At 41.5% G+C, this 26,491-nt stretch overlaps 1 protein-coding gene across 1 annotated transcript; it reads right to left on the reverse strand.

The window, feature by feature from the left end:
* Window positions 1-745: 745 nt before the first annotated feature.
* On the reverse strand, window positions 746-25,696 carry LOC120540552 (B-cell receptor CD22-like). Its single transcript, XM_039771391.1, has 10 exons — window positions 25,577-25,696; window positions 24,497-24,554; window positions 19,087-19,455; window positions 14,079-14,438; window positions 11,954-12,187; window positions 8,133-8,390; window positions 5,568-5,655; window positions 4,021-4,066; window positions 2,792-2,877; window positions 746-1,015 (listed from the first exon to the last, which is right to left on the reverse strand). Exons 1-10 carry the CDS (start codon window positions 25,694-25,696, stop codon window positions 937-939), a joined length of 1,698 nt encoding a protein of 565 aa, XP_039627325.1. The 3' UTR covers window positions 746-936.
* Window positions 25,697-26,491: the final 795 nt, after the last annotated feature.

A 26,491-nucleotide genomic window follows, 5' to 3' on the forward strand; every position in this document is an offset into this window, starting at 1 on the left:
TTAAAATGACTAAGCCGACCAACAAGCAAGGCTGCCTGGCGCTTAACTGCTTACTTGATTTCAGGCACAATGGATTCATAAGATTTGTGGAAATCACAAAACGATGCTCGGCCTCCTCCAACCTATGGTGGCATTCCTGCAATGCCAGTTTTAGGAGACATGAGATATGACTGAGGTAAAAGGAGTCAAAATTGAGAACTTGGTTTGAAAGACGTGACATTTTGTGAGTTCTCTTTCTAATCTTGTTTTAAGCTCTCTCAAGACTCCAACTCTTTAACTTATTATTGGACTGACGCCTTCATCCAAGGTGACTTACAACATTTGAGATGCAATCAGTTCAGTTTCCTTTGTGTTTCTAATTTCAGCCCAGGCAGATGAAGCGACTTTCTTGTGTCTACATGGTGTCAAAAGTGGGATTTGAACACAAAGCTTCAGGGTTTGAAGCCCAAACTTTTAACCTCGGTGTCACACTGCAAGCCTTTTCTTCCAGAATGAGTTTGACTAATTGGAACAACTAATAGTATTGTTCAAAAGCAAGGACTATAGTTTAGTAATCAAAGTGTTATTACCACAAACAACCCTCCATACACTTCACCAGATATTACTGAGCACAAAATGCAAATACTTTCAAATTATCAAAATGAAAGTCAAGACACTACTTGGAAGATCTGAGCCCCTTGTGTGACTTTCTCTGCTGAACCTCAAGAGGAGACCCTTGTGAGACCACCGGGGTATTTTTGAATCAGGAGCAAAATCTGAGAAGCAAAAGACAACTGACCATGTCTCCATTTTATTTCTTTCTGCTCTCACTGTTGTCTAGAAACCAAAAAGATAGCAAGCAGATCTCCTTTTTGATTTTTCATTTCTATGGGCAGTCACTTCATTAAGGCCAACAGCCTGTAGTGTTCAGTTCTTCCAACACGCAGACACAACTTGTCACTTTGTAAATACTGAACTGTAGATGACGTCTCCACTGTTGTCTTCGGACTTTTTCTTCATGCTTTTCTTTTTCATTCTAAATAAATCAAAATAAAGCAAAATGTCAAAGAGGCCAATGCAGCGTCACACACCATACAATAAATAACACCTTGGGCTAGTGGTCCCTACGGAAAGCTGCTTTGTCTTTAAAAAGACCCCCAGGTCCACTCCTGTCTTATCTTTATAAACCTTCAGATTTGTGAGAGCTGCCGGCTCAGTCAGTCAGCTGTTGCCCACCTTGGTTTGATTAGCTTAACCATGTTTGACATCATCATGTCATCTGATGCCAGCCCAGCCTGCCTCTTGGCTCTTTCTCAAGTGCCCAACTCCAGCAGATCAATTCTGCCCACCGACTGACATTGTGCTCTTTCTGGTGACTCTGAACTGGACAAATGAGTGATGGAACATCACAAAAAAATAAGGAAAATCCTTCAGGCCGTGGTTGGTGAGGCCTACTTTACAGTTTCACAGAACTGTGCACTTTGTGAGGCCCCCTTGTGATGCCCCGGTGCGCACAGTCGTGGGCATCCCCTTCAGTCTCAGGACATCAATTGTCATAACCAAGGATGGACCAGAACCAAGGAGTAGACAGGAAAGTCTTACTCTACAAAACTGAAGTAGAACTTCACAACACAGTGCATTTAATAGATAATAAATAAATAAATCTCCTTAAAATTGTACCTTGGGTGCAGCATAATAAATCTAGAATAAGTGAAATCCGTTCTCCCCATGGCAGTACATCCCTCTGGATCTGCCAACACATCCTGCCACATCCTAGATCCCAAGTATTTAAACTCACCAGAGCAGATCTCCACCTCTCCAGGGTCTCCTCAGCCTGCTCCCTACTCTCACTACAGATCACAATGTCATCAGCAAACATCACAGTCCACAGGGACTCCTGTCTAATCTCGTCTATCAACCTGTCCACCACCATTACACTATATAAATACATTTGTAAGCTATCTGTTTATTTGTCTGCTTGTTTGTTTGCCAACTATGCCCAAATGGCTGATCCAATTTTCACAAAATTCTACATGTGGCTTGCTATCGGTCCGACTTAAAACACAGGCCATGTGTCACATCAAGGAGAAGTGTTAAAAATGGGCAACAGGCAAACCAGCCCCAATGTGGAGACTACAATTCCCATCATGCAGCAGGAGTACGCGATGGCTGATGGAGGACATCATCATCTTCAGCATGCACCAAGTTTTCTACTGGCCAAAGCACAATATTCAAGACACATATGGCACCTTCTTCTCAACTAATCTCGATCGCAGTTTTGTCGCCTTGCTGGATTGTAGCTTTTTCTCTAAGAGTACGTCTGTTTCTCCCATTGTAGGCCGTGTTTAGCCATGCTGAATTCCCAAATAAAGTTTTCTCCTGTTTATTTATATTAGTTACTTCAGCTAGTTTACTGTGAGGGAAAATTAAATATCTAAGAATGATCACAAGTCCTTGAGAAGGCAACCTGCGCTTTGCTTCTTATTTGTTTAGAGGTTTAGCTTTTCTCCTCCATTTGTTTAAACCTGCTGCCGTTTACAGCTCCGGCTGTTATATTCAGGTCATCTTCCGACTTACGATAACTTAATTCTCTGCTCTGCACTCTTTTTTATGGCCGCTGCCTTTTCTTGATTTTTGTTATGAAACCTCCAGACCTATTCAGTCATCACCACTCCACCATATTTACTCTGTGTGCCTAAAGCGGTGCCATTTGTACTGACAAACACCAGGGGGTGCTGCACTTCACTCTTACAGCATTTACAGCTCAGATAACCGAGAGCAGAGATTTGATTTAAAAGAGGGGGCTGCTTACTTCTTGTTAGGACGGGCCTTAAACTGCACAGAGGCGTAACTCAAAGTCTGCTCTTCTTCTTCTTCCTCTTCTTTCTCCTGTGAGCGCTATATAAATAAAATGTATTATTATTATTATTATTATTATTATTATTATTATTATTATTATTATTATTATTAACTTTGGGCGCAGAGACGTCAGCATTAACTGAATATTTGACAGCCTTTAAAAATAAATCAACAAGTCCATGAATGTCTGTCACTTTTCATTCATGATATGATATGCAGTATTCTGATAGCAGTGGGTGCAATGAGGGAACCAAATCAGCATGGACCCCAGCTCCTCACAGGCCACACTCACACACAAGTCATTTAGGGTCACTTAATAGCAGAATGCACTCTTTTAGGGGTTGATGGAGGAAAACCAAAAGGGAGCAGGGAGAACATGCAAACTCCACATAGTTGAGAACTAGGGGTCCTTTCATGAACGTTTCAACCGTGGCATGGCCAAATGGGGAGGCAGCTAGATGGATGAGGTCTCCAGGACTCTAAAAATATCCAAACCTAATTATGTCATATCATCTACTGTGATACCGTACTTCTAAAAAAATTTTTATTATTATGCTGTATTAAGGAATTGTTCTGTTCTGTGTATTGTATTGTATTGACCCCCTACTTTTGACACCCACTGCACGCCCAACCTACCTGGAAAGGGGTCTCTCTTTGAACTGCCTTTCCCGAGGTTTCTTCCATTTTTCCCTACAAGGTTTTTATTGGGAGTTTTTCCTTGTCTTCTCAGAGAGTCAAGGCTGGGGGGCTGTCAAAAGGCAGGGCCTGTTAAAGCCCATTGCGGCACTTCCTGTGTGATTTTGGGCTATACAAAAATAAATTGTATTGTATTGTAACTGTAGGGCCGTAAGACCATTGTGCTGACCACTGGGCCTCCAGGCCAGTAATGATATTGAAACAGTGGGGGACATGAAGGACAGTGAGTGCTAGTGATGAGTGACAGTTGTGTGAGCTGGCTTAAATGACAGAAACACGGCAAAAACAGAATATATAATACAAATTAAAAAATCAAAGAGCTAGTCATGGACATATTTGAATTGTGGAAGGAACAGCTTAGCACTTCTTTCTAAGAGATCAAGGATTGTGCGACCAGTCTGCTCACAGTCTGTATGGAGTTTGCAGCTTCTCCTCATATTTCTTTGGATTTGTTTAAAGAAAGTGAAATGTTAAAGAAAGGCCCACCTCTTGGCTTCTTTGGATGTCACCATTTTGCTGATTTGTCTTCTTCCTGTCAAACAAACAGTAACAATGTCAAGGTTTAATAAAGCATACCAGATAGTAGAAGATCTGTAGGGCATTTGCATGGGTGTAGCCTGGGGGGCTGGAATTAATGGGTTACACAACAGTGATGCCAGTTCAGTCCTTACCAGTGACTGACCTTCCAAGTGATTGACCTCCAGTCAGTTAGTTAACCAAACCGTCGTCCAATCATTATGCTGTATATATAAGCAAGTGGACTGTAGCTGTGAACATGAGCTGTGCTCATTGGTTGTCGGGTCTCACGTGCACAGAGTCTGCCGCTACGACTGAAGACAAAATCAAACCTGTTTGAGGGGCGAATGAAGCACTGGTAGGACTGAATCACTGGGGAAGTCACATTACACAACGAATGGTCACAGGAGCACGTCACATCTGTCCCCGACTTGCTAAGATTACGTAAGTTAGGTCTACAGCTGAAAACCAATGGAAAAGTCAGGTGATATGACAGGGCTTTAAACTACAAGAGACATCACAGACAGTTTCAGCTTAGAACCATGAAAGTGTTGTGATGTGAAATTTTGCATGCAAGTTGATAAATATTTTGTATGTCTTTATTTGAAATTTAGGCAAAGCAATTGAATATTAGTGTTACACCACTGAGAAGCATTCATGTCCCCAAACCAAAGGACTAAGTCAGGAAAGTGAATGTTACGACAGAGTTGTGGGGGAGTACCGCAAGCACGTTTGCCGAGTGTTTCTCTGAAGTCTACCAACCCCTAAAGGAAAGCCAGGCTGTCTAACTGCCAAGCTTTACCTTAACATATGGTTTTGTGAGATGGCAGGTGTGAAGGTGTTCTGTTCCCCCATTGGTCTGAAGTATGGCTGTTTGGAATTGGCTTGTCTCAAAAGCTTTTAAGTACTATGACGCCCTATTGGCTGTAGGGGTTGGACAGAAAATCTATAAATGTGCTTGCTTTACCCAGCTCTATCTCTCTCACAAACATCTGATGAAGGAGCATCTTGCACATCATGAACTGACAAAGACAACACAATGAAGAGCACAGCTCGGCAGCCATATTGAGACAGGCATGCGGCTTGTTCTGAAGAAAGCTGACCAGAAATGATGACTTGACTTGAGACAAGTCTGTGCGCCACCTGAAACTACACATCACCATTGATCAGGTTGTATGGTTGCCAAAATTCAAATGTACTTTGCAAATTGTTATTATTTATGACTATTATCAATAATAGATTGTTTAAATTGTAACATACAGTAACTCCTGCTTGTCTTTTACTATACCTAATTGTCTGAGGTTGTAGATGTAGAAGGGAAGGTGGAGAGAAGTTATAAAGTACAATACTTTATAAAGAGGGGTAAGTCTGGGAGATTTGAGGCATTCTGACAAAGGCTACAGATTAATAATACGAAAGGGGAAAGTAGAGTAAAATATTACTCTACAAAGACAAAACAGAAAGAAAAGCTGACAAACATCCAGTTTTAAAGTTATTGTCAATAAAAGAAGCCTTACCTTAAAACTCTGACAATTACCAAAGCAAATCCAGTTAGGATAGTAATGGCCAGAAAGGGATACAATGCGTAATTCCTGTTCCTGCTGCCTGAAAAACAAAACAAAAGAACAAAGTAGATCAGATGACACCATGGCTTCAATACTGGACTGTAGAACGTAAAGACAGAAGTTTCACAGATGAGACCAAATCGGTCCATTCGTCTCTCGTTTGTTAATCTAATTGTTAAGACCAAATTCTCCTGCAGAATCTTCATAAAAGTTGTCAGCGTTCCTGCTTCATCTCCATCTCTCATTGGTTTATTTCAGATTCCCTCAACTCTCCCTGAAGAAGCATCTCTTCGCGGCAGTTTTAAAAGAAGAAGTCCACCTCCCCATAACTTCCACTGATGTCCTCGAGAGTAAGAGTCACTATTTAGTTGAAGTGATGCTCCTGGCTGCTCTCCTCTACCACAGCTTCGAGTGCTGTTATGTCTTTCTTGTAGCTTGGCGATCAGAACTACACACTGCATTGCACATGTGGTCTCACTAGTGTGTGTTATAAAGCCCGAGATAATGCCTGCCGATTTACATTCAGCAGTTTTAACAATATAACATTTTATGTGTCTTTTTGAATCACTTCCCCATATGTCTCAAATTCGAAATCCTTCTCAGAAGTTGCTTCCTGCAGGTCAGTGTCTCCCATCCTGTATTTATAAGTGACGTTCTTTTTCTTCAGTTATCCACATTGAGCTTCCTATACACAAGTGTAAATGAGGACCCAAACTATAGCGTTACTCTCCTTTAAAACACACATGAAAAGCTATCTAAAATATGTGTTTTCCAGCATAAAAATATTGGAAAATTAAAAAACTTTCTAAATATGGAGGACACAGAAATGAATTCACTACTGCAGTGCGTTATTCACGGACTGTTCAAATCATTCTTTACGCAGCCTCAGTTATTTCAAAGCTACTGCAAGATTCATTACACAAACTGGAAAGTCGCATCACACAACTCTGATTCTCGAGTCCCTACAGTGGCTTTCCAGTTAATCTTACAGCTAATTTCCAAATCCTCTCCTTATAAGCCTTAAATGACCAAAGCCCTGCTTATCAATCTGAATTTATCAAAACTTACCTACCAGAGCACAAATGGAGATCACAAGATGCGGGTGTGCTAAAAGGTTCTAATGATTACCAAACTAACAATGGAAGGCTGAGCTTTTAGTTACAGGGACCTGAAGCTGTCGAACAGTCTGCCTGCTAATACAGGGTGGTCCAGATCTAATTATGCAGATCCAGATCATCAGGATGACTTTGATTTATGCGGGGACAATTCCAGTTCACCGTGAAGACGATTCTTCATGTCATCAGTTTGCACACTTCTTGATGGTCTGGGATTTTTTTGGTGATTTTCTATGTAATAAACGTAATAAGTTATAGTGTAATGAAAATTGCATAATTAGGTCTGGACCACCCTATATAATTGATGACCCTTTGGCCTCAGTCTGAAGAATCACGACTTTAGTCTGGCATACCCTGACTAGAGCTGCTGTTTAGATGGGTTTAGTACACCTCTAATCTTTTTTTTGTTCTTTATTAAAAATGTATTAGTTTTCACATACCCCTGGGGGTCAGAGCACAGGGTCAGCCATTGTACAGTGCCCCTGGAGCAATTACAGGTTAAGGGTCTTGCATCAGCAAAGGAGTTTCTCTTTTTTTGGCAGTAACAGGGATTCGAACGGCAACCTTCTGGATATCAGCGCAGATCCTTCACCTCAGAGCCACCACTCTGCTATTTGGTAATCGTTTGTACAATAATATGTGCATTTCAATAATTATAAAGTGTTACTGACCATCCTCTGTTCTGCTGGTCCAGCTGTGATACTTGGTGCCACTGCTCTGCTGCAGAGTTGTTTGATTGTCCTTTCAAAAGACACATGAGATACGGGGAACCTTTGAACCAAAAGATGGAAAGCCGCTGTATTCAGATTAGCCAGCCCAGCACTGATGATACTGGCGAGTGACCAGTTGCCCGTGGACTTCATGACCATCACTCTGTCTGACTTGTCTTTTAACTTTCCATGGACAGCCCAGAGTTTTACTTCCCCCACTGATGCTGCGGACTGACTTTTTGTTTTCCTCGTCTTCACTGTCCACTGGCCATAGCTACACAATAATTCTAATGGACAGACATTGTGAGCTTAATCAGTTTGGAACTGCTTTGTTTTCCAGTTGGTATTAACAAATTTGTGTCTTTTACGTGTATTCCTTATCTCATTAGTAATTTGTAAAGTTAGCTGTGCACTTGTTACAGCACCCTGAACCACTCAATGAAGAGTGTTATACAAAAATAAACTGAACTGAACCCAACTTGAAGAACGCAGAAGTTTCACATGCAAGATCGGAGTACACTGGAGTTCATTGAAAGGCAAAAAGCAACCTGATGAAACAACCTGAGGGCCAGTCGATGCGGGCCTCCATGACAGTGCTTTGTTCTTTCTGTGTCAGCTTTACTTTTAAAATGGAGACATTTTCTTGTTTATATTTCTTCTTCACTAACTTATAAGACTAAGAGGATGCTCACCATTTACTTTCAGGTAGACAGGTGCAGATTTGATTGTCCCGTAGATGTTTGTGGCTTCACAGTAATAAGAGCCGGCGTGACTGGCATTGACTTTGCTGATGTGTAGATGTTCTCCTGATACTACATGGCTGCTGTTCTCCTTCACCCAGGTGTACTTGCTGGGTGGGTTTGCTAAGGCCGTGCAGTATAAAGTCACCGATTTCCCTTCTCCTATAATGGTAATGAAAGAGTTTGTGATGCGAACATTCCTGGGAGCATCTAAAATACAGAAGGACAAAGTAACAGGTTGGTAAGAAGAAAACTACAAAACATCATTTTCAACATTTTTCTGTCGTGCATTTGTTTTTATTTATTACATTAGAACAGTCTAGACATGAACAGGCCATTCAGCCCAACAAAGCTTGCCAGTCCTGTCCACTTACAGTATATACTCGCAAATAAGTAATGTCTTGAAACCCAAAAAATCGATCATAAAATCAGACCCCGACTTATATGCCTGTTTAAAAATATGGCACTTCATTTTTTATTTTTTATTTTTTTTACATCTTCTTGCCTCCTCCAATCTCTCATCAGTTTCTCCAATGCATCAAGTTTTATTACAGTAGCGCAGTTACCAATTTCTTTTGCTACTTCAATGACTTTTAATTTAACACCAGTGTTATGGTGTATAAAATCCATACATTTTGGTTTAATTTTCCTTTCTATTTTGTTCAAGACAAGACAACAGATGAGTTAAATTTAAGATAAAAAAGGCATATCCTCTTCCCTTACACCTCACTTTTATAACAGTTGCTCACAGCTTAGTGCCAATTTGGTATTACAGCCTGGGAAAAATAAGACTGAGTCGACACCTCAAGCTATTGATATGGACATCTGGGACAACAATTTGGTTTACAGCCTGGGAAAGTCGGACATACGGCAATATCAAAGAACTTTATTATCTGGGAAAAGATAGATTAAAGAGTTTGAGCAAAATTCACGAATCATATTGACAGTCAACCAATCAGATGCATTTGTTGTGAAACCACGGCATGACAGTTCATAATAAATATGCCTCATTTTGAAAGCAACGTCAGAAGAAGAAGAAAGTAGGGGAGGAGGAGGAGAAGAAGAAAGAAGGAGGAGGAGGAGGAGGAGGAGCAGACGAAGACGTTATTGGTCATCAGAAAAGCATCATGAACATTGATTGCTAAATCAAACGCCTCCCTGGGACATTCATCCTTGTCGTCCGTAACTTTTTCGTAAGCTTTTTCTAAAGACTATATATATATTCAGACTTTCCTATCAGTACCTATTTACTATTCTTTGTTCCAGTGGTATTATTATTATTCTTGTTATAAATATCGTGCTGCTTTTAACTTTCTATGCTTTGTCTTAATATCTAGAGTGATTGAATTAATAAGTTAGATTTCTTTGAGCACTTGAAGCAGCCAGACTTTTGCCATTATTTCTGTGCTGTGAGGTTTATTTTGGCTGCGAGTGAGGAGCTCGACTCAATAGTAGGGACAGTACGAAAGGAAGGTATTCTTGGCTGATAAATGGCCAAAGTCAAGAGTGCTGAGTCTTTGTATGTTAAAATGTATTCTTGTAGACCAAAAGTAATATTTAGGTCTGAGATATCACTAAAACATTGTATGTTGTTTGTGCCGATAATAAGTAAGTCTCTTGAAGTGCTGAGTGGCAGGCTGTGTTATTCCTAAAGCACTTGTGTGGTTTAAAGTGCTAACGGTTAATCAGCGTGTGTAGGTGTCATTCATGGGGCACTGTTGTGGTTAAGGTCTGTGTGTGCGTATAGCTATGTGTGTGTATGTTCATCTTAAAGTGCAACAGTAGATCAGCCCGATAACAAACTTGACGAGAACACTTACCATTGAGGGCAAACAGGTAAAGGGTAAGTAGAGGGAATTACCTCGATAATACAACCAACTTCATATTTTCTTCTGATCGAATGCTCCATCGTAGATAAAGAAATGCTCTTACGATAAAGGTGTATGTGGGTGAGTGATACAAAAAAGGCAAATCAGCGGAAATGTCGCTTTGGAATAGTTTGGGTATTACCGTGTGGTCATGTGGGCACAACAGAAAGAGAGAGAGAGTGGTGAGGAGCACACGATGATACAGTGCATTGCTGCACCAACGTAGAAAAAAAAAGGTCCATGTGCTCCATGGTTCCTCTCTCAGATGGCCGTTAGCATATCATAATCTCTTGGCCCAACAGTGGGAGTTTTAAGCATTCGACTTATACGAGCGACATTATAAAATACCAGAAATTATACAGTAAAATCAAGTCCCGACTTATCCGCGAGTATATATGGTAATTCTTCTAAAGTAACATCAAGTCGAGTTTTGAAGGTTACTAAAGTCCTACTGTCCCCCATACTATCTGCTCACTAATTCCACATTTCTGTGATTCTCTGTGTGAAGAAAATCTTTACGTTAACCTTAACAAGTTTTCAACGGCGTCCCCGTGTTCTTGATGACCTTATTTTAAAGTCGCCATCTTGATCCACTGGACTAATTCCCTTCATCAAATTGAACACCAAGTCAGGTCACCTCTTAATCTTCTTCTGCTTAAACTGTAAAGGCTCAGCTCTTTTAATCTTTCCTCATAATTCAACCCCTGTAGCCCTGAATCAGCCTCCTTGCTCTTCTCTGGACCTTCTCTTGTGCTGTTATGTCCTTTTTGTAGCCTGGAGACCCAAACTGCACACAGGACTCCAGATGAGGCCTCACCAGTGTGTTATAAAGCCTGAGCAGAACCATCTTGGTTGTGTTCAGACAGGTTTCTCAGACAGTATTTTGTCACAGACAGGTTACACGGCCACAACATCATGTCAAGTACTGTTTTGCCAGGCCCCAAGTTGATATTCATGTGGTTCGACTTGTGCATAGACTTGCTGTGTTCTCCCTGTTTTCATTCAGAAAATCCTAAGTGGCCCGTGCCTCAGTGTACCCTACCAAGCACTGCTCTGTCATTCATACCACCTGCACTTCAGAAGAGGATGTCCACCTGAAGTTAAGCACCTTCAGGCCTGGCCAGTACTTGGAGAGGAGACCATCTTGGAAAACCTGGGGTTGCCGCTGGATAAGATGTTGGTGAGACCAGCAGAGAGTGGTCCTGACTCTCTGTGGTCATTAAAGATCCCTGGGCATCCTTCGTAAAGAGTAGGGTGTATTCCAGTGAACAGGCTAAAGTGCCCACCACAACCTAATCATTCAGCCCCCCAGTCATCCCTTGCCTCCATTTGGCTATCTCTTGGTGCAAAAATGGCTGCTGTCGGATTATCAAAGTAGATGCTACACATTAGTGGAGGTTGAAGTGGCTCCCCACTCACTAAAGAGATTTGAGTAGTGAGATAAAATAGTGCTATATAAAGGTTAAGATTAATAATAATAATAATAATAGTAATAATAGTCAGATTAAACCCATTTGCTGTCTTCTGCCAGGAGAAGCCACAGCTCCCAGGGAAGACGAAGCAAATGGAATAAAAATGGAAGCACAGAGAGGACACAAAGACAAGCAGGTCAGTCATGTGCTGATATTGTAAATTATAAATGTTAAGTTATCCTCATCCATTTCCTTAGTAAAACTTTTCTATTTGTGACTAAAAGCAAGAAGGAAGAATTGAGAGAATGAGACTTCATCGTGTGTCTTGTCTAACACATAGTTTGCCTGATGAAGGAAAAAGCTTCTTGTGTATAATTTTTTATAGTTATACGTTTTTATCTCTTTGACTGTTTTATTTTTGGCCGTGTCAGAGATTCTCATGCTTTTGGCTGCAGCTTTCTTTGAATTTTTTGCTGTTAAGAAAACGACTCACACTCGACGTTCAGTAGAAACTCTAGAGACGTGATGTGTTCGCTCTGGCAGGAGTAACTGCCGTGGTCTTCATAGGAAACCCTCTGAATCTGAAGCTCCTCAGAGGCTTCTTTTAAACGTTGTCCATTTCTAAACCAGGAGAAGATGCTCTTGGTGAGACTGCAGTTTGTTTTACACCTCAGAGTCACCGCATTGTTTTCTTTGACCTTCTCTGCTGTTGCTTCAAGCTTTAGACCTTCAGAAAATAAAAAGAAGAACAGAGAGGCTCAGCGTGTGCTCTCACGTGTTTTCATTTGCATGCATTTTCTGGTACTCAATTTTGCCTTCGTTCTTTCAAGTAATTCTGTTTAGTGTCCAGTTTAAAGGGTTAGGATTAGGGTAGGGTATATGGCCATAATTGGCCATATTTGATTCCGTTTTTATATCCACCCCCCCTTAATTTGGTAGTTGCTAATTTTTAATTTCGGAATAACATTCCCTTAGAAAAAAATAAATAAATAATAAATTGAATCCATAAAACTTAATCTTTTAGTCAATTTTTATTGGACCCATTAATTACATTCATATCTTAAAAATATCGATAAAATTAATAATCCATAAAACCATTATTACCATTAATAATTTACTAAAATCCTACAAAAAAATACATCCCTAACATAACATCCAGGCTCCCCATTTCTGATCGGTTAGGGTTAGGTTTGGGAGACGGGGGCCCATCATCCAATAGCCCTAGGGTTAGGGTCTTAACATCAGGGCCCTTCATTTCTGATTGGTTAGGGTAGAAAAGCCAAAAAAACCAAACAAAAAGTTGTATTCTGGGTGGTTGTGATACTCCATGCACTGTGTGACACCAACATGGCCATCAAACAAGAGATATGAATTATCAGGACATTACGATAAGCCCTCCAGTCAATGTGGGGGGCGTAAAAAGAAATTAGCTAAGAAGGAATGTCCTGTTGGGGGTCTTTTACATGTGATGTGCACAGTCAACATCCATCACTGGCTAGGAAGCAAAAATATCAACAGAGGACATCGGAGGTGGAGATTAAATGGAATAACCATTCTATAAAAATTATTATGAATGACACAGCAAAGTGAAAACACCTGAACCGTTTACTAAATGTTTTCAGTCAGGAGACTATTTAGGAGCACTGGGTGCAGGAATGCGCAAGAAAGAAGTCCGTCTGAGGTCACCCTTAGCCAAAGGCCATGCTTACTTAGACCAGGCCAATTCAGAGGCAGTAATGGAGGTAATGTGACAATGTGAGGATTGAAAACAGAAAATAAAAACTTAGTTACAATACAATATAATACAATTTATTTTTGAATAGCCCACAATCACAGAAGGAGTGCCACAATGGGATTTAACAGGCTCTGCCTCTTGAAAGCCCCCCTGCCTTGACTCTCTAAGAAGACAAGGAAAAACTTTCAAAAAATCCCTAGTAGGGAAAAAAATGGAAGAAACCTCAGGAAAGGCAGTGTAAAGAGAGACCCCTCTCCAGGTAGGCTGGGTGTGCAGTGGGTGTCAAAAAGACAAAGGGGGTCAATACAATACAATACACAAAACAGAACAGAACACAAGTCACCCTCAATACCAAAAAAAAATGAATTGAAAAGAAGTTAATTATCAGCAAAAACGGGTCACTATTTAAGAAAAGGGTTAGAATTAAAACCTGTAGCCACTACATTCCCTCCACGACCGGAGTTGGGGACCCCCGTACTATACAATACAATAGTATAATCGTAATATTACAAGCAGAGAGCAAAATTCAGCAGTAGATATCACATAATATGATTTGGATTTGTTCAGAGTCCTGGAGACCTCGGCCATCAAGTTTCCTCCCCCTATTGGCCATTCCACAGCTGAGTCAGTGCTGAGCCAGCCAATCTGATAAAAGGACCCCTCCACCTGACAATTCCAGTGCTCTTCCATCAGAGATGACATTTCCTTAGGTAGGCAACAGCTGGCAGTAGGGCAGTGGCACCAAATGCCAGATGTGAGTACAGAGAAGAGACACATGGAAAACTTCCACAGTGAGGTGAGAACAGGGCCAAGGTTCCAGCCATGCGCATATCCTGGTGCACTTAACCATCAAAAAAATCCACACAAGAATTTCTTAACTCACCTGTGACAGTCACGTTGACCCCTGGCACTTGTGTCAATCTATTTGTTCCATTAAAATTAAACTTATAGTATCCGCTGTCCTCTCTTCTCACATTTCTGATCTTTACAGAGCAAATCTTATTTTTCTTCCCCAAGAACTGAACTCGGTGTCTGTGACTGCTGTTCACATGACGCTCATCTGTATGATACACTGTGCTTTCTCCATATTTAGTTGCCTCGTCTTTGTCAGGACCATATAACCACATTTCTTCTTCAACGGTCTGACATTCCGGATGTCTGTATGCACAGTTAATCGTCACCGTTGATCCTTCGATTGCACAGATCGTCTTCGACTCATAAGTGACTCCCCATTCACTGACATCTGCAAAACACAAAGGTGGGCAAAATGTCAAGTCTGAGATTTTTAGTTCAGGTCATAATGATACGACACAGATAAAAATGCTCCTGTCATTCTTCACTGAATTTTCAGTAAATTACTAACATTCACAGAACTAAGAATATGGTGAAAACTTACAAAATGATTGATAACACTGAGCTGTGAGGAAAAAAATAATTGGAAATAAATTAAAGAAAGAAATCTTGTCCTCAAACTAGGACCTCTTTGAGTCAGGAACCAGGCAGGAGGAAACTTGTCCATTGTGTCTTTTATTTTCTCTTCAGCAAATACTTGAAAGGGGAGCATCCTGTTACAGCGATCTGCTACGGGACGGTGCCCTGGGCAGAGGTTGTGGGTAAAAGGATCAAAGAATGAGGGCAGACGACCATTTTTACATCACAGTGCTGAATTCGTGCACACACATCACTTGACATTTGCTCTGATTGGCTTACACACTCGTCATCTGACTGTTTCATGAGCTTACATATCTAAATAAAAGTCTCATTCTACTACTTTCTTTTTCTTGTTATTTTTTAAGTTCCACTCTTTTTATTAAATTTCTATGTACGTGATAACCATCAAGTCTTACTGGGTCATCATCTGATGTCTTAATCCTCCTTAAACATCCAGTGTATGACGTCAGCCATCTCCTCATACCTTCTTGTCTTTCTTGCTGAACCACTTCAGCTGTCTCTTCATGCGATTTCTAAGACAAATGCTATGTTTCTTTTAACTCTTTGAGGGCTGAATATTTTTTCCCCAAAGACACTTTCTGAAAAGCAATGGTTTCACACAGAAATCAACATAAAATGTCTGTTGCTGTGTGCTGCCAAGAATGTGCAGCAGGCTTGCTGCCAGGCCGTCACAGTCGCAGTGTCATTGTAATCTGGTTTCTACCTCTCATCATTGTTAACTGGCAGTCCTACCTGGCGAACATTATCAGTACCACAATTAGCTGGGGACCAATCAGCTGAAGCTGGAACCTTAGATTTATTTTCGATCACTTGTATCAAAATCCGACAAGTCATAGTCCAGTTCAGAGATAAGAATATGCGAAACGTCATCCGCAGAGTATTTTGCTTTCCGCATCCGCTTTGATCTCTCGGCAGATGTCAGTGCCATTTTTGCCATTGTTGGCGCCTTGCTATTCACGCGAGTGCAGGAATCTCGGTCAAACCAATGAATCTAACTTTCTTTCTAGCAACGAGAGACCAACTAAACATAACAGTTGGTTTTGTCACCGTTTACAGTCGATTACCATCGTCAACTCCTCCTTTCGACAAAAGTCGACATCAGCCCTGAAAGAGTTAATGTACATTGCATACAAAACAACTTTATCCTCAAAAAAATATACTGACCCTTAAATAGCTATATTAACCATTAATGTTCCCTTATTCTCTCCCAGCTGATAATCCTGTCCCGTATTTACGGCTAAATCTCCGCTGATTTTACTCCTAAATATCAGTCAGATGTTTCACTGCCCAAGCTCATCTCTTCACTTTCATAACCTCCATTGTCACCTTCACCTCCAATATTCCTCTTTTATTTTCATAGTTGGAGTTGGAGGGGCTTCTCATGGTGGTCTTTGTAGTTTTTTTTTTTTATGTCCACAATCAGAACCACAAAGCCTATTTTTTATTACATTTGTTTTCACTCAACGCAGAGTTTCCCTAAAAGATAACAAAGCAGCAAAATGCCATCCACAATCAAAGATTAAGACCTGCCAAACAAAGTAAGGAATAAGAAACCAGAAAAATTCATAAATGTTCTCACAAAGGAAGTCCAACACCTCAGAATGCCGATCTGGAGGACTGTACCCTCTGTTTGGATTATATAGACGGTGGCGTGTCCTTTAGCTACTGTAAATGTCATGATGGGGCCAATCCCTGTAACTCTGTCTTAAGGGGACAGGGCAGAGAACTACACACACACTAACGAAATAAACAGGACAAACATATAAACAACACATAAACCAAACAATAATCAAAAAGATTATTAAAAACAGCCGCCAGGATTGTTGGTTAACACCTGTGGCTGGCACTACAGTACTGATGAGAGATTGTGAGAAGTGCTGGTATGGAGTGCTGAAAGAAGAAGTGAGAATTCACCAAAGACTAAAAAGTAGAAGGGCCGCTGCTGCTTACTGGTGAGTACTGGGTGATCTCAAATGATACCAGTGCATAAGAAAAAAGTCCCAGCACCACAACAGCAAAAGGTAGAAGTGCTGGGCAGAGTAAGTCCCGTCCCACTTCAAGCACTGCTGTGTTCATGCTGTGGAAAGAGCTTGTCTAGTCTGTGTCTATTTTACTCTGAATTTTTAAAATGGAGAATTGTCATTTACATTTCCTTTTTTCTAACCCAGAAGGCACGGAGGCGTACATGGATTTACTGTTAAACTTACTGATGTGTGTCTTATAACAGTAAAATGTTGTACCGTATTTGCCATTGATTGATACAGAAGAAAGTAGGGTGACGTGACACCTTTTATTGGCTAACTAAATAGAATACAAATGTGAGCTTTCGAGGCACCTAAGGCCCCTTCATCAGGCGAGGTGTAACCGGTTCCATGTGAATCCAGTACATTGTGGTGTCTGGTATATCCATAGCAGTAGAGTGTTGTACCGTGTTAGCCATAGCCTGATGAAGGGGCCTTAGGTGCCTCAAAAGCTTGCATTTGTAATCTATTAGTTAGCCAATAAAAGGTGTCACGTCACCCTACTTTCTCCTGATGTGTGCACTGATATTCTACATGGCTGGTGTTCTCCTTTCATTTTAAGCTCCATGATATTCCCTTCTTCTTGTGATGCAGATGTCTGAATTTCAAGCTCATCTGAGGTTTGATTTACATGTCGCTCAATTTAAAGCCAAGAGAAGTTCCTTTGAGACCAAGTCCATTCCACACCTTAGGGTTGCCGCACCCTTTTCTTTTAACTTCTCTGCCTGTTCTCTTGTTTGAATCAGATATTAAAATAACCGTCTTCACTGTCCGCTCTCGTTTTAATGTCTTTGGGTTTTCTTTAATTTAGTTCAGCAATCTTCATCAATGGATAGAAAACCAAAAGAAAACAGACTGAAGTCAGGTCATTGTGAAGTCCGTGTGGCACCAATGAGGGGAGAAAACAAACAGAACCTCATGACGTGACCACTAAAGGAGATCCTACAGTCAGTTTGAAGGTTTGGGAGAAATCGGATAACAAGAAGTCTACCATGTCTGTGTCTTTTACATCCTGAGTGAACAGCCATAGTGTATCACTAGATAGGTGGACCAAATGTCCGTGACAGGACCTCCCTACACAGTTTAGTGATATTTATAGGAGTTGTGGTGGTCAAAATCTGAACATTTTGGTTTCTATTTTCATTCTGTTTTTCTCAACACAAAAACAAGATGAACTTAAACACAGGACACTTGCATGAGCAGTTTAACATCAAGGCATTCTGTTTTCCTGAATTGTACCAATATTAATACCATCTGCTTAAACTGAGCGTGGAATTCAGGAGATGCCTCAAGCTGTATTGACGATTTTATCACCTGTGAAGAGGTGGGCACCAGGACTAAACTGGATTACAGCTTGGCAAAGGAAGACATGTCAATGAAGCTGCACCTAATTACATTACAACCTGAGAACAGGAGGAGATGCCATGGGACCAGAAGTGGCCAAACCAGTTTACAGCTTCGGGCAGGAGATTGTTAAAACATCAAAAACTGTATTGCTTAGGAAAACGGACATACTAAAATAGATTAAAGAGTTTGAGCAAACTCATCCATCATATTGACAGCCAGCCAATCTGAATATCTAACAATCACGTGTTGTGAAACACTTGCGTAGAATTTTATAATAAACTAGTTGTCACCCGCGGCTCTGCCCATGTATTAGTGAAACAGGACAGTGAGGAGGGCACTGCCCGGCTCCTCACTCCTGATGTCACACTTCTTCCTTCCCTCAGCCCACAGCCTCTGTGTCGGATTAACGCAAATATATTGTTCCAGCAAGCGACCTGTGATTCTTAACACAATGATCGAAGTCGCAAAATCAACTGGAATGTTCAAGCAAATTACAGGAAAAAAAAAAATCTAAATCCGTTAAGTAGATCTCTCGGAGGTAAGGAATGCCCTGAGATTGGCACGTGAGTGAGAAGGGCCTCGGCCCACTGCGTGTCTCTCAAATTTGTGCAAGTAAATCAGTACCGCAAGCGAACTATGATTCTTAGTGCGATGATAGAAGTCGCAAAATCAACTGGAATGTTCAAGCAAATTACAGAAAAAAACCTGATCTAAATCCGTTAAGTAGTTCTCTTGTGAAACACCGAGAGAAACGTAGGAGGCCAAGGGGTGTGTACCTTACCTCTGCTTAGCTAGCAAACAGAGAACTGTTTTAACAGATTTAGATCGGGTTTTTATGTATAATTTGCTTGAACATTCCAGTTGATTTTGACTTTTCTCACCGCGCTAAGAATCCTAGTTTGCTTGCAGGAGCGATATACTCGTGCTTATCCGAGAGGAGGGGGAAGTGTGACGTCAGGGGTAGGGAGCTGGGCGGGGCCTCCTCACTGTCCTTTTTCACTAAAAATGTGGGCGGAGCCAAAGGCCACGGCTAGTCCTCAATAAAATCCAAGTCAACATTTCTTATCTCACCTGTGACTGTCACATTGACTCCTGGTAATCCAGTCCAGAGACCTTCTTCACCCGTCCCCCCAAATTTAAACTTGTAGTATCCACTGTCCTCTTTTTTCACGTCGATGATCATCACAGAGCATGTCTTGTTTTTGTTCCCAAAGAACTGAACTCGTTTTGTGTGACTGCTGGACACTTTATTGTTATTTGTATGATACACTGTTTTCTCTTGATTACGAATTGTCATATTAGCTTGAGGACCATAAAACCATGTTTCTTCTTTAATTTTAATATTTGGTGGATGTCTGTATTCACAATTTATCCTCACAGTTGATCCTCCCATTGTGCAGATCTTCTTTGGCTCATAAGTGACTCCCCAGTTACTCAAACCTATAAAACATAAAAGTGAACAACACGTGACGTTTGTGATTTCTGATAAGACACAAATAAAGATGCCCCTGCTCCTCTGAACCTCAGCTTCATTAAATTAATTGTAATTTTTTATATTTACCACCATGTGCATCTTTATGTTCTTTACAAAATTATAATTTACATCAAAGAGTTAAAAATGCAAGATCAATGAACACCAAAATAAAGAAAATGTGTTAGATTGCATAAATAATTGAATTTGCCTTCATAAGGTGCTGCTAAGTTTCACAACGGTCATAAGGACGGTGATGTATTTAATATTTTTGGTGGGGACCCCAGGAACGCACCCAGCCTTGGCCCGACTCACACACACTCACTCACTGAGACACACTGCACATTAAATAATAAAGTGGTACATTAAATGAAATACAAATATAAACAGCAATTAAAGTTAACCCTCCCTGCTCCAATACGGTGATGACAAATAATAACACAACAAAAATCACCTAACAATGAACACTCACGCCAAAGACCAAAACACAGGTGATGATTAGAGAGTGGAAAATCCTGTGAAGAGTTCGCTGAAAGGAATGTAAAGTTTGTCCTACTGGTTTCCTGTAGCAGTGCGGGAAGAGGTGATTGGGTGTACACCCTCAGATGAAAATGTTACCAATCCACAACTGGCACGAACAGGCGGGCATGAGACAGACCGTACATCTTAACACGAACAGTAATCCAAACAGGTGAGAACACCAACAGAATAGACAGACAAACAACAGTCCTCTGCGTCTTGCTGGTTGCTCCATTTAAAGGGCCTGGCTTTTCCCAGCATCCTCCTCTGACGGCCAATAGAGCAACACCCTTGGGGCAGCTGGGATATGCAGTCCTTTATTCCATAGCACTGCTACAAAGTTTCCATACACACGTTGATGAAGCGAGTTCAAGGTTTGTTTAAAAGCAGTCAGTGATGACAAGGCACAGACAGATGAAGGCAGTTTGACACCAGCAGATATCAGGGAACGACCAAACCATCAGATTTAGAAGGTTTGGACAAGCGATGACCAGAATAAATCATCAAGATATCCAGGTGTGATGTCAGTAGCACATTTAATACTAATAAAGTTCACGTGTACTGATTTTAGAGTCATAGACTGCAGAGGTGAGGTGAGGGCAGGAGATGTGGACTTCACTCTGCATGCTGCCCCACAGGTCTCCTATTTGAAAGGCTCTGCCAGCTCCTCTGAGCCACCACTGGCTTTTCTTTTCAGGATTAACCAGATACTTACTGATAAACTACTTTCTGACTAAAACTGTATTTAATATTTTATGAGTTTTCTGCTCATTTCCCTTGCCTGAAAATCGCATAACCTTTCATGAAAACTTCCAATTAAACCAATCACACTACGTCCTCCTGCATAACTACAAATTAAAGGATAAGGCTATTACTTTTCAAATTGAAGTTATTTCTTCACAAACATGATATTTACGGTGTGTATTTGCCAGGCAAAATTGTGTTCCAAAGTTTAGCTCATTTTATAAATAAATAAAAAAATATCTCGCCTGCTCTGGCACTTTATAGTGAAGACTACGGGGGGCACAGAGGAAAAACTTAACAACTTACCAAAATACGGCCATCTTTGAAGCCAAGACAGTTGTTGTGTGTTGATCTGTGCCTTTTGTGTGCTGAGCACATGTTTGTGACAACAAAAGGAATCTGGAAATGATCATTTTATTGCATAGTCCTGGTACTGCAGGTTTTCGATTTACTTGCATGAACTCTCATGTACTCACATACTGAAATAAATCAAAGCAAAACCACAAAAATCTTTCCTGTGGTTTGGTCTTCAAGGAGGAAACTACTGGGGGGGGGTGAAAGGTTATTGCATCAGCTGACTAAGTGCTGAGCTGTCGTGCCTGGCTGGCTTTCTTTTGAATTGGCTGAATCTCATGCTATTGGTGTTTTATTATTTTTGTTCAGAAATGACATGTATTGAACTACTTCATAACGCCTGTGCAATCGCCAGGTCAGGAGACATGACATATATGGTAAGATTTTAAAGTTCTTCCCCTGTGCCACCTAGACTACAATGTAAAGTGCCAGTGTGGGCAAGGTATTTTTTTTAATTTATAGAAAACAAGTAAGTTTAGAATACAATTTTGTGCAGTAAATGCATATGCAGGTCAAATTCTGTTACAACAAAGTGCCAGGCACCTAAAAAATATTTTGTTGTAATGAAACTTTCGTAGTAATGACCTTCTGTTTTTGTCGCTCTAGTGCTTTCTTTAACTTGAGTCCAAGTGTCTGCAATCATTTCAATAGTTTCTTTCACTTTCATTTTCATCTCCTCCTGTCTACAAGGTTTGCTGATGAGAATTATTCTCAGCTTTTCCTTTGTGTTAATACACTTTCAGGGTGCGACTGATGCCCAAATGCAATGGCTGAAGCACTGCCGTGCAAGTGGGTGGGAGGAACCCGACGTGAACATGATCTAGACGTGGAAGCAGGCTGCGGGCGGCACAGATATCAATCAGAAGCAGAATCTTCCTTTTCTTCTTTTTTATATTGTGAACTCTTTTGGGTCCCCCATCCCCAACGAGACGACACAACGAAGTGCGTCCCAAAGTGCGAGTGCCACACTGCGGAAACAAATCTGAGCCGATTACGGGTAAAAGTCACTGTCGTCGATGGTTGATGTAAGGAAATTTATAATGGAGGGGACAGTATGACCCTGCCTGACTGGTGTGTCTGTGTGTTAGTAGAGTGGCAGATCCCACTACAAGAAATAACTGTGCTGTTCCTGTTTCAAGTTGAATAAAGCTGGTTGTGCTAAAGTACTGAGACTCAGCTTCGTGTTTTGGGGTGTAAAATAGGGACTCACATGTCGTCACAATATCCTTGTCAAGTTTTCGCAGCCAGTTTTCCAAAATGTCTCAAGTCATCCAAGTTTGCTGGTTTGCTTTATACTCACAGGGAAGGAATGTAACACACTTAAAACACCGAGGACTGGTCGACTTGCCAATGATGAGAGGAATAACTTTGTCCTGGGTTCGCTTCCTGGGTCCTCCAAGCGTGGAGTTTGCATGTTCTCCCCATGTCTGCGTGGGTTTCCTCCCACAGTCCAAAGACATGCAGGTTAGGTGACTTGGTGACCCTAAATTGTCTCTAGTGTGTGCTTAGTGTGTGGGTGTTTGTGCCCTGCCTGGGATTTGTTCCTGCCTTGCGCCCTTGTGTTGGCTTGGATTGGCTCCAGCGGACCCCCCGTGACCCTGTAGTTAGGATATAGCGGGTTGGATAATTAATGACTGACTGACTGACAGTTGAACTGCAGCAAAGTTGAGCTGTCAACCTTTGTTCACTGAAAACCATGGAAAACAAACACAGCAACAAAAAAAAAAAACAGTACGAGGAAAGTTGTCTGTGAAGATCTTCAGTCATCCAGGTGAAATTATCGACAAGAAAGAAGTCCAGTGGCCATGACTCAACTACCAGATACGAGGAAACTTCAAAGAAAGAGAACAAATGACAATGTTTCTGTTTGGGGATCGTTGTGCACAACTGAGCTGCGAGCGCAGAACTAACTGCTCTGTGAGAAACTCTTGTTTTGCTTGTTAATTAGCTTGAGACGTGTAAGCTAAGCAAAGAGTGACAAAGTTAGTCAAACCATCTGAGCTGATGGCCGATTAGAAGAGAGACGTGCAAAGTGTGTCACACGAGTGTGAGCAGCTGAGCTGAGCACACAAACAGCAACTTCATTACTGCTTTATGACTTTTGCCACCCTAGAAAAGGCCAAAAAGATGAAAGAAGACAAATAAAGTCCTGTCTGGGGGATACAAGTGAAGCGCTTACCCAGTGAAGGAGGATTAGTGAGCTGGGGGGGTCCTGATGTCAATGAAACAGCCAGGTGTGGTATAGCGGCTTCACAGCTCTCAGCAAAGGCCAGTTTGTAAAATAAATAATCACTGCGCTCGTGGCTTGGCAAGGGGGCTTGGTGGTTGTGTGGCTGAAGCAGTTATCAGGGCAATCTGCGGTGTGGGCATTTCTCACCTAAGTGCCACTGCCCACATCCATGATTGTTCCTGGGGCTGCTAATTGCTGCAGCTGCCATGCCCTCTCGATATATAGAAGCGCGAGTTGGCTAGGAAGGGTAGAAAAAAAAAGAAAGGAAAAAGAGAAAGAAAGACGGAGGTTGCTGGAGAGCACGAGACTGGAAGCAGTGTGGCGAGAGAGCCAGTGTGAGCGAGTGAGTGCAGGCTCGCATTGTAGCTGTACGGGAAGCCGACACCCAGGAGTAGTAGTAGTGGTCGCTCCCGCTGAGTGATCATGTAGCAGGAGTGGCCAGTGAAGTAGGACGACTGGCCGTGTAAGGCCGGGAAGGCAGCGGGAGTCAGGAGGCTTGGTGTGAAGTCCTTGTTGTGAGCATCCTGGTCATCAAGGATACCAAGTCTCGGGCCTGCAATGAGTGTGCGACCAAAGCCAAGATCGGGAGGCCTCCAGACCGGTTGAGGGGAGTGAAGGTCAGCTGCAGAGAGAGCGTCTCGCCTGCTGCGGGGCCCAAACGGGAGAAGCAGGAGAGACGCCAGGGTAAAAGCACCGGGCTCTGAATTGCATTTTCAACGACTGCTTCCAGCGTTGTTTTTAACTTCGTTTTTTAAGGATTGTTTCTCTATTGTTTTTTTTAACCTCCACGTGTTTCACTTGAGTTTTGGATTATTTATTTATTGAAGACTGTTTTTAAGACACTGCACTTGATTTAATTTGAACACTGTTTTGTTCTGTTTAAATAAAAGCACTTAGCTTAGCTCATCTCAGTTATAAGTATCGACGGTGATGGGTTTAAGGGCTCCCGAATGGCAGACAGGAGCATGGACTGGAACCCACATCATCACACCAGGGTGCAAGAAAGAAGAAAAAATAACTGAACTAATGAAGAATTAAAAAAGAAAAAGTAAAAATAAGAAATGAACAAGCTACAAGAAACATCAGACATTACAACACGTGCTTTTTGGCTGGTAGAAACGGCAGGCAAGAATAAACCACAGTTCTTAAAATAAAGAACTTACCGGCTACAGAGGAAACAGCAGATAAAAATATCAAGATGAACATGTTGAGTGGTGACATCTGAAATAAAAAAATAAGATGAAGTGTCTCAGATCAGTTTAGGGCTCATCATCTTTGAATTGCATGCAGATTTTGGGGGCTCTGGTGACACTGGAGCCCATCCCCATCATGGTTTCCCTGAGCTTTTCTCCTGGTGCTCCCGTACATTCCTAGTATCTGCGTGTTAATGTATGTTGCCCGCTGGGTAAGGCGACCCATCCAGAGCCGATTCCTGTGTTGTATCCTAATCAATCAACGCAGATGTCAGACCATGGATGGACAACTCCAAGAATTACAAAACTGAGTATCCTTATATTTTGTGCAAAATTTGAAATTCACAGGCCTGTGAGAGAACATGAGAATGAAAGAGAGCTGACTCAAGGGATGTCAAGAATCAGAGGAAGTCATTTATCATTAGTGAAAATCAGAATGGAGATGCTGAGGAGGTGACATCTGCCGAAGAGAACAACAAGGAGGAGGAGTCGACAGAAGTGGGAGGACAAGAAGGTGACAAAAAAGCTTCAAGATGAAGAGACCTATAGGACACACCACAGATACAGACACTGGGGTACAACAAACGGGAGACTGGCTGGTTAAACTGGAATGAAAGTGTGTTATAAGGAGAAATAGTGCTAATGGTCAGGTTTGTAATGGGGACAACATAAGGAAGCAACACTGCATGTGATGTCAGACAAGCACAGGACACGTCCACCCACATCAAGCCACACCACTCAGAAGTCAACGCAGTCTGCACTTGTTTGAGACGCGGGAGAAATCGTGATACGGACAGAGTCTGAGCCCGAGTCTGTGGACCTGTCAGATCACAACACAAACCCCTGTACCGTCATGCCCTCCTAATTTGTTTCGGCCCTAATTAAGTCCACATTTTCATGTCTTTTGATTATTAACAACAGGAATCAGTCAATCATTACTAATTATTAAACCTTCATAAACTGCTCAGGTTTTACTACCTCAGTTTAAAATTTAATATAATTATCTGCCACATCCATCGGCAAGATATAAACTTTCAAAGTCGGAGTTACCTTTCCCTCGAATTTGAGTGATTCCACACACCAGGCCATCATGTCTCTCTGGCTGCTCAATTTCTCACACTTCAAGTCTGAAGTCTCCAGGCGAGTGGCATGGCTGAGTATCAGAGTCATCTGACTTGTTGCAGTGTGTGGCTAAGGACTTCCTGTTTCTGTCACCTAAAATAGCAAGACGTTTCAATTTCAGTGATGACACCTGTAAGTACTTTTAGCAAGAATGTCACTTTCACCAGGAGTGGTTAGGGTGGTCTGCTTCTTTTGTACTTAAAGTGCTACCCATTGCCTCCCTGTGTCTGTCAGGTTTCACCGGGCCTTTACGTTTCTTCCACCTTGCAAAGATTTTGTCTCAGTGTGTTTATGTGTTGGCACAGACCATGAAGGGTGACATTCAAGTGTTGGAATATCTGAGCTTGAAAAGGACATGAATGAAGCAATGCACTGACATTGTGTGACATAGTGTGAGTGTACAGTAGTGCATGAGTGTGCCATGTGGAGGACTGGCATCCTGCCCAGTGTTGATTCCTTCTTGATGCTTCTGGAAAAGGCTCCAGTGCCCCCCCAAGATCTCTGCAATGGAAAAGCAGGTCAAGAAGAAAATGGAGGGATAATTAGATTTAAACCATTAAGTAAACATTGAAAACCAAGTAAGGAGAAGCAAAAAGAAAGTTTTCTAACTAAGCACATTGTGTTATACACTAACCTGTTGTGCTTTCACCAGGGTGTTTTTTCACTTACTTACATTATCTTCCATTTTTGTGTCTTGTTCATTTTTAAGTATGTCTCATGTGTTTATGTCATTTTTATTATTTACTCAGTATCTGTGTACCTTCCATTGTTCTCTTATGCTCCTCATATTTTGTGAGTGAAGCCTCAAGAGGCAGGACCACCATTACATCTCTGATAAGGGAC

The sequence above is a fragment of the Polypterus senegalus genome, chromosome 12, assembly GCF_016835505.1.
Source record: "Polypterus senegalus isolate Bchr_013 chromosome 12, ASM1683550v1, whole genome shotgun sequence".
Lineage (NCBI taxonomy): Eukaryota > Metazoa > Chordata > Cladistia > Polypteriformes > Polypteridae > Polypterus > Polypterus senegalus.